Source organism: Euphorbia lathyris, chromosome 8 (genome assembly GCF_963576675.1).
Source record: "Euphorbia lathyris chromosome 8, ddEupLath1.1, whole genome shotgun sequence".
NCBI classification, from domain to species: Eukaryota; Viridiplantae; Streptophyta; class Magnoliopsida; order Malpighiales; family Euphorbiaceae; genus Euphorbia; species Euphorbia lathyris.
The window spans coordinates 8634564-8643884 of NC_088917.1; the positions used below are offsets into that span (position 1 = coordinate 8634564).

Genomic DNA, 9321 nt, shown 5'->3' on the forward strand with positions numbered 1-9321 from the left:
TCTTTTTTTAACTGTAGATTTTCTAATATTAAATCCTGCTTCAGTGGCATATGCTTTGTAAAATTCAATACCCTCATCAATAGTATTAAATTTTGTTCCTACAGTAGGTATTTTTTCTGGAGAGCAACATGGCTTCCATTCTTTTGTTCCTTCAGGAGTCAGCCCAAATTCTACTTGTTGAGTGTAGGATATAATTGCAGTAGAAGAATCATTAGGCTGCTCTTCATTTGACACTGCATTTAAGTGGAATTTTTGAACATATGTGATAATATATAGAACATATGAACAAATGTTTAGAACATTAGGTACAGTTTGAAGAATGTATTGAACTATATATTTCAATATACTCAATTTTATTTTTTCAACAATTTTTAGAACTAATTATAAATAAGAAACGAATAATATGTACTATTATCTATAGAACACATGAACAATTATTTAGAACTAGCTTTTTTAGATTATGAAGAAAGTTAATTGTGAATGTACCTCTTTCGATAGTTGAAGACAGAGAAATTTCATGGTGATCATCATTCTCCTGTAGATCATTGTCTATTATTTCATGCAATTCCATTGTTTCCATCTGAATAGAATCTGAATTATTTCCAATTTGTTTCAGATTTAAACAATTTCTGAATAATTATAAACATAAAAAACAGAACAGAAATTAATATTCATTTATAGTTGTTGGATATTACATTACCTGATTGATGCAATTGAGATCAATTGTTTTGAATCTTTTTCTTTGATTGTAGATCGTCTTTGTTAATTTGATTTGCGATCTGTATTTTTGAATGACAGAGCCATGAGGATGGATGAACGATGATGAGGAAGGAGGCTGATCTAATTAAGGAAGGAGGAACGATGATGAGGAAGATCTGAGGTTGAATGACAGAAGAATGATGAAGATCGAACTGATGGAGGGTCTGCGATTGTTGATCGTGATTTTGCGATTGTTGAATGATGAAGAATGATTTGCGATTTTTGATGGTGATTTTGCAAGAGTGAATGGCATGATTGTGTAATTAGAATAGCTGTTGGTTTTTTAATAACCAAAACTACGTCGTTTTGGTTGGTTCTCACCTAAGGTGAGTTCTCACCTAGGGGAGGGTTCTCACTTGATCCCTCCCCTATATATATATATATATATATATAAAACTAATCATGGGTTATACTTTATCAAAATATTGTAAGTGGGATTGTTTTTGAGGTAGTGAATCAAACACTATAAAATGGAATCAATTATTTTCATTCGCATTTCAAGGTATATTTTTAGTGAACCAAACACCCCCTTAGTGATTTTATTGATCTTTACCGAATATGTCGGTGTGATTTACTCATCATCTGTCATAATTTTAAATCATCCTTTTACGAAAAACCTAAAAAAAAATATTGTTAGTTATAATTAGTGATAGAACCCTATTTGGCTTTCAACCTATTCAAAAGTTTAGTTTTGTTTTTTTATTTCCGATTTATTCAAAATGTTTATTTTCGCTCCCCTACTTATTATTTGGTTATATTTGCTCCTGATCTATCCAAAATTTGTGAAATCTTAACTAGTGTGGATGGTTGAGATTTTACAAATTTTAGATAGATCAGGGGCAAATGTAACCAAGTAATAGATTAGGATGCAAAGATTAACATTTTGAATAGACCAGAAAGCAAATGTTACGAAATAATAAATCAGAGACCAACTAAATAAGAGAAAGTTTGTATAATAAAAAGCTATTTTAAGATAATTTTATTTGTAGAGATTCAATATAATAATAATAATAATAATTAAGTTAAATTGTCAATTAGCCTATAAACTAAAGCCAAAATAAACTTTAGATATAAATTTAATCAATAATTTTATATATTTTAACTAATTAGTCAAAAATGATATGTATCATTAGGGTCAATGTGAACACAATCATACATATAATATATAAGTAATTGATGACCTTATTTAAAACATGCCAATTCATAACATTAACACGTGTCTGTTTTCACTGATTTGGTTGAAACTATAAATTTATGGATCAAATTATACCTAGAATTTAGAGATAAATGTCCACTTAAAGTTATTAGAGAAGTTCAATTTTAACGTAATCATACAAAACAACCCAGTTTTACCTCGTAATAGAAAATTTAGCTCAATTAGACCATTTTCTAAATCAATACTAGTGAAAATTAACAAACAAATATCTTGAAAAATGGTAAAATTGAGCTAAGATTTCTATTGAGCTAAGATTTCTATTATTATTAGATAAAATCAAATTGTTTTTAACGATAAACGTAAAATTAAACTTCTCAAAAACGACAAAATTGATCTTTATCCCTAAAATTTATTTTGAACTAAATTACCCCGTTATTTCTAACTTAAAAGACCAATTTGACCCGTTATCGAGATTTCAAGATCATCAATTGCATCCATTGGGAGAAAATCCAATTCTTTCCTTGCCAAGATCATGAACTATTTCATATGTCTTTTGTTGCGCATTTCCGATGATCGCAAAATCAGAATCATCGTCATTCGGTGCAAAAGCAAGGCACAATTGGTCCACTCCTCTCGTCGCCAATAAAATTCCCAACGGAACTATCTCCAATTCTACCCCACCTTTGAACATAATGCTGATCTTCGGAATCACAATCTCATCATAATCACTAAAATCATAACAAGTGTCTAGGATCGAAAACCCCTTGGTTTTTGGATAATCCTTCATGAATTCTTGAAACGCTGATCTCAATGCAGAGTATGCAGTTGGCTGCAAGCGAGTGATCACCGTTCCCGAATCTATGATTGCGCCCGCGTGTATAAAAACCGAGTCGTCAATGTCTAATTTGTCACCCCCGACTTTGATTCCATCAATATCAATGCCGTAATAAGGTGAATCTTCGAAATCCGGTGATGAAGGTGTGAATTTCACGTTTTTTGGGAATTTCTCGGCGAAAGATAGATGGCCGGTTTCACTCGAGCTAGATGGAATGCAATAAGAGAATATTTTTTTGAATTTGTTGGCGGTTTGTAACGGGAAAGATAATTTGTTAGGGCCAAGTGCTAGCAAACCGGTAGTTTGGCCAAGCCTGCCGGAATTCTGTTGGCCACAGCCGAAGTAGAAGCCATTAAACACGACGGATGATGCAATAGTTAGCTTTTCGGTTGCAAAAAATCCGATGGAGGTAGAGCCGTCGCCATATGAGACTCGATAGGTACAAGTTGAAGAACTGCAACTTTGTCCTGTCCCTGCATAATAACACGATTTATAAAAATTATATGATTAACACGACATGTGTGATATGATTATCATATTTGTTGTATATATAATATGTGTATCATTAAATAACATAACACGATTATAACAGGAAAAGTCGAATTCCCACTCTTAATGAAAACAACTAATATAAAAGCATCAAAACCGTGGAATCCTCGATCAATTAATAATTGTATACATTAAACCTCTACTTAAATAGAAAAGTTAGTTGTTAACATAAAACTAAGTTAAATAAACGCTTCTCATTTCTATCGTACTTAAAAATATATTTTTTATATTTTGAAATGAGTTATAAGACATATAAAAAAAAGTTCTTAAAATGTTAAAAATGCAAATTTAAACGCAAATGAAATGAATAAGACTTTCTGTTAAAAATGTATTATTATTATTTTTTTAAACGGGGTACTTTACACCTTTTGATAAAACCAACAATGTTAGATATGTTGATTTTTTGGCTTTGCAGACGTAACACGTTGAAATATTAATTTCGATAATATATATTATTTACCTGTCCAACAAAGTCTAATATGTTTCTCAAATTTCTTTTCATAATAACAGTTTAAAACATGTTTATCTCTTTTATAATTAAAAGTAACACATTTTTCTATTAGCAAATACGTGTTGTACTACTCATCAATTGTAAAAGGAAACGATGCACAATAATCTATTGTATTTCTGTCTACCAGAATTCATCCTAGAAAAGATCGTTCTAAGGGTCCCTCAATCCAGAAAAAGGACCTCAACCTTTTGTCCCGACTCCGCTATTAGTAGTACTTATTGTTTTTAACAATTAATACGTAAGAAAAAAATTACCTGAACTTCGGAGTAATTTGCAATATGAGGAAGAACAAGAAACATTCTTGTAAGAAGAAGACTTTCTAGGATCAAAAATAGGTTCGGATTGTTTATAACAAGAACCAACACATGGCTGGCATTGAGTCCAAGTGATGTCACTACCGGTGTCAAAAACCAGAGTAAGATCCTTTCTCGGAGAACCGATTCCGACGGTGACGACATAATCCCCGGTGCCGAGGGATATGCCTGAGCGAAGTGGTAAGTTTGTCTTCATTTCCTTGAACTTTCCGGAGTTCTTAGAAAACCTAGTATGCATCGAATCAACTCGGAGTTGATCTTGGAGGAACATTTCTTCTTGATTTGGGGTAGAAAGCCTAGTATCATTATTTTGCTTTTCGATGCATGGACCATACTTGTGCATTACTTTTAAGGATGAACCTTGTTTGTGAAAACCTAAAAAGTGATATATATATATATATATAGCGGAATCAGAAGCAAATATACTCGAGGAGAATTGGCGATAATGTGTTAAAAATTAAAAAAAGATTGGGAACAAATATGAGTGACTGTTCAATTTTGGCAATAATACCAAATCGGCCATGAGTTCTGAATAGATTTGTTTACAGGTCAAGTGGGGTAGAATACAACCGACTTTCATTTAAAAAGGTTCAGACAAAGTCTAGCACAATCCCTTTTAATTTAGGCCGGTTCGACCTTACTAGATCTGAGTTTCAAATCTCAAGCTCAATCCAAATAAACTCACCTAAAAAGAATATATGTTTTTTAATAATAAAAATATATTTAATCGTTAATATTAATAGAATAGGTCGGACCAGGCCAGGCCAGACCGACCCATTCTGTTTTTATAAATTTGAGTTAGAATTTCTACTATAGGACTAAAATTGAGTTTGAATTTTACCATAGGATGAAAATTTGAGCCATTTTATACGATACAAAAACATGACTTTTTTTAATAACCTTGACGTCAAAATTAATCTTTATCCGTGATTTTTTAGTATACACATAAATATAAGAAAAGGTATTAAATATCGGGTTGGTTCTTCTTTTTATAGCTATTTTGTATTATTTTAATTTATAGAATAAATATAAAGTATTAATTTAAGATTGATAAATAACTGCTGATAGCTAATTTCAAAACACAATTATCACGTACGAATGTCTATTCGTAACCTTCAAAATTTAGAGAACTTTGAAAAAATAGAAAACGACATTTCATAAATTCAAAGAACTCCCGTCTTTAAATCGACAAAACCCTTAAACCCTAAAGGAGAAATTAAAAAGGAAACGGAAGGATAAAAGGAAAATACTAAAATTCGCCGAAAACATTAAATTACAAAATTGAAGACCTAAATGATAGAATTTTTCTATAAAGGCACCAACGTCACGACAAAGCCACAATTTTATCTCATCGACCCGTTTCTAGCAAAATAGGGTTCGAAAACGTAAAAACCGACAGCCAGAAACTTACAAAATTTACCAAAATGCTATTGAATCAAATTTTTTCATAAACTTTACGGTTTCTACAGTCAATTAAAGTCAATTAAAATCTACCAGCAACAACAAACGGTAAACAATATCAACCAGTAAAATCATGATTTACCTTTAGTAGATTGATTGCAAACATTTGATGCTAGAAAAGAAGTGACTCCAACTTTGTGGGAATGTTGCAAAGAGAAACAAGTGTGTAAAAGAAGTAGAAAACATTGTAGGAAAAATGTGATTAAGAGAGTATAACCCATTGAAAAACTTTTTTTTGTTTTTAATTTACTGATTACTTATAAGTTGAGAAGCTTCAATATTTATAATCTATAAATGATATTATTACATAGTTGAATTTAATATTTTTATATATTTTTTCTTTCAATCCACTTAGCTCCATTAAGTCCAACTAGTCCAATGGATGTTGAACTATTTTTTTTCTCTTTGCTTGGTAATTTTCAGCACCATAATATTATTTAAAAATTCTATTCTATAATATCAAATTTGTAAAAAAAAAAAAAAAAAAAAAGTTAGGTGCGGATTGTTCCATTAGGGACCGATTTTACACGGAGATGTGTAATTTTCTTTTTTCAGTGGTCAAGAACCAATTATAAAAAATCAATGTAAAACTTCTCAAAATTAAATTAAATTATGTTTAAGATTCTTAACATGTAAAAAAATTGTGTCTAATAGAAAAAATCGAAATTAGGGAGGGCCTAATAAACCAAAAAAATTTAGAAATTTAGATTTAAAGAGAGTCTAACAAGTAAAAAAAATAGAATTTTAGATTTAGAGAGTGCCTAACAGGATCTGGATCAATTTTGGAAGTACTAATTTAGCACCCGATCTAAATTTCTTGAAGGTGGACCGGAACCACCACAATCTCAAATTTTATGCAAATATGGGGGCCGAAACTACTCATAGTCATGGTGGTTCCGGTGGAGGGAGGGGGGGAGGGGGGGTCCGGCCCCCCGGTATCCCTCTGGATGCTAGTCGGATGGACATGACCCTCGAAAATTAATCAGGGATTAATCAGATTTGTTATTTGTTAATCAATAAATTATCGTATAAATTTAATTAAAATATATATTATACTATTTAAAACTAATAATATAAAATTATTTATCATAAAAAAACATGTAAATTTATAATATATATCTTTAAAAATACATAAACATCAACATTTCAATAATAATATTATTGAAACAATTCAACAAATAAAATATAGTGTTTTTTTATAGAAATTGGGACGAGACAGAACTTGGGCGGGGTGAGCACCCGTGGACCAAGAACTGACAAACCCGCAATATATTAATAAACGAAAAATGAGTGTTTGAACAAGAGAATAGGAAGGAGAACAAACAAAAAGAAGGGGGAGGAGAAAAGTTTAGGAAAGTCAAGAAAAACGCAAGTGAGAAATACTACAAATGTCATCATTGATAAACATGTGGCAAAAAGCAGGAGCTGAATGCCACCAATTGATCACTAAGGAAGAGACTCCAAACTTTGCTAGTGCATCAGCAACTCTATTTCCTTCCCTAAAGATGTGTGAAAAAAGAATGTTCATCCTAGAGCAAATGCTGAGACAATGCAACCATTCTTACGAATACTCCAAGAAAAATCCGTGGAACGATGTCTAAGCAGATTAACAACGTACATTGAGTTTGACTCAATCCAAAGCTAATGTCAATTTTTCTCCCAAGCAAGTTCAATTGCAAAAATAGCGGCTCTCAATTCAGCCATGTAAGCAAAATAAGGAGGGGTAGAAAAAGCAAAACAGCCTTTGGAAAATCCACGATAGTTGCGAAAAATACCTCCCGCTCCTGCCTCGCTTGGAGTGCCAAAAGCAGAACCGTCCACATTGACTTTAACCCATCTCAGAGGAGGTTTAAGCCAACGTACCGGAATAATGTTAGGAGCCGGAGGCAGCCTAGGAGAAGCTAGAAGACGGGATAAAATAACATCATCTCTCCGTGAAGAGCAAAAACCTTTAGAAGTGGCAAAGGACTCTCGAATCATTCGAAAGAGGGTGATCTTCGAGTGCTGAATAGAAGGAGAAACTTTCTTAAAGAATGCTTCATTCCTGCAATGCCAGATTAACCAGATGCAAGTGACAACGGCAACACGTCAGATCATCGACACCTGTGAGCCAAAATGAATGCTACGAAGAGAGCTGAAGAAGTGGATGAATTGTGAATAACGAGGCAAAGAGCAGTCAAAGTGAAACTCAATGGCCCTCCAAAGAGAATCTGTAAAAGAACAGCTAATAAATAGGTGGTTAATGGACTCAGCATCCCTACCACATAGAACACAACGTGAGGCAAAGGAGAATCCAAGATGCTGCAGGAGGTCGTGAGTCGGAACCCTGCCATGCAAAACTCTCCAATCTGTATCCTTAAAGTTTTAAACCAAATTATAAAAACAAGTAGAGAATGCAATAAGCCAAAATATCTGAAAACAATAAACACAATTCACGAATAACCAAACGTGATTTATATTAAAGCAAAAAAATTAATTTAAAACTTGATTTTGCTCATCGCCACTTAGGTAGCGCCTAGGCGGCTAAAAATTGTTTAGTGGCAAAAAAAAATGCCCAGAGAAACTAATTGGAGAAAATTGTGGTAGATTCTCGATTTCGAGCACCTAGACGGGACATATATGATTCAAACGGTTTTGTTTTTTAACATATAATATATACTTTTTTTTATGAAACTATTTAGAATTATTTTAATGAAAAAGCATATAATTAAGCTATTAAGTTTTACAAATTTTATTGATAAAATTCATGAACTTTTTAAATAATTAAAAAAGCCTAATACATCCCCAACCTTCTAAGTTGTCTAAAAACTGCAATTGACCCATAAATTTCAAAACATTATAATTAATCATATCAACTTGCTTATTTGAAACAAATAACTCCTCAAATAGATTAATATATGTGATTTTGGGTTTTTTTTTCCCTTTTTGTTAATGTATCAACTAATTAGTTAGATGTAGCCGCATATATTTTGAACATCTTTTATTTCTGTTGTAATCTTATGTTGAATGTTCTTTTGTTTACGAGTTATTTCAGGGGTTATTTATTCTAAATAAGCAAGTTGAGAGGGTTAGTTCTAACGTTTTGAAATCTAGGGTTCAATTGCAGTTTTTGGACAATTTGGAAGACTGAGGATATATTAGGCCTTAAAAAATGAATGAAAATTTAAGGACTTAAATGAATATTTTTATCTCTTTTTTTTCAAGAAAAAGAAACAATTAGTTTGTATTTGACATGATACCGAAATTAATTCTGAAGCAGGTATTAATATTAATTTCTTTAAAAAAAAGTAAGATTAGTGGAGGGAAAAACATTAATTGACTTCATTAGTCAATGACTAAAGCTTGATTAACACCCTTTAGTGTGGAAGAAAATTATATAGAAAAAATAGTGGGAGACTTTGAAAAAACTTAAGCAATATTTTGAATGTCAAGAATTAGTGATGCACTACAAAAGGTTGATGGAAGTGTGGAACATGAAATTATATATATATATATGTAACCCAGTTGCGTTCACATGGATCCTAATGACCACGTAAATTTGGTCATTCACCGTTAGATCTAGACGGATTAAATATAAGCCTTAAGATGTTTTGAATATCTACCTTAGAATTTTAATCCGTCTAAATCCGTCCAGATCTAACGGTGAATGACCAAATTTACGTGGTCATCAGGGTTCATGTGAATGCAACTGATATATAACCAATTAAGGTTCTGTCACGTCCGTGCCCAAAATTTA

The 9321-nt window shown here is 31.9% G+C and overlaps 1 protein-coding gene across 1 annotated transcript; it reads right to left on the bottom strand.

The window, feature by feature from the left end:
- Positions 1 to 1916: 1916 nt before the first annotated feature.
- On the bottom strand, positions 1917 to 5811 carry LOC136203235 (aspartyl protease family protein At5g10770-like). The gene is made up of 3 exons (XM_065994337.1): positions 5668 to 5811; positions 4065 to 4499; positions 1917 to 3223 (listed from the first exon to the last, which is right to left on the bottom strand). The coding sequence occupies exons 1-3, from the start codon at positions 5804 to 5806 to the stop codon at positions 2400 to 2402; spliced, it is 1398 nt and encodes a 465-aa protein (XP_065850409.1). The 5' UTR covers positions 5807 to 5811; the 3' UTR covers positions 1917 to 2399.
- Positions 5812 to 9321: the final 3510 nt, after the last annotated feature.

Coding starts and splice junctions, on each gene's coding strand:
- LOC136203235 (XM_065994337.1), bottom strand. CDS start 5,806: ATGGGTTATACTCTCTTAATCACATTTTTCCTACAATGTTTTCTACTT. Junction 4,500..5,667: donor TTGCAATCAATCTACTAAAG/GTAAATCATGAT, acceptor ATCACTTTTTAG/GTTTTCACAAACAAGGTTCA. Junction 3,224..4,064: donor CAAATTACTCCGAAGTTCAG/GTAATTTTTTTC, acceptor GTTATTATGCAG/GGACAGGACAAAGTTGCAGT.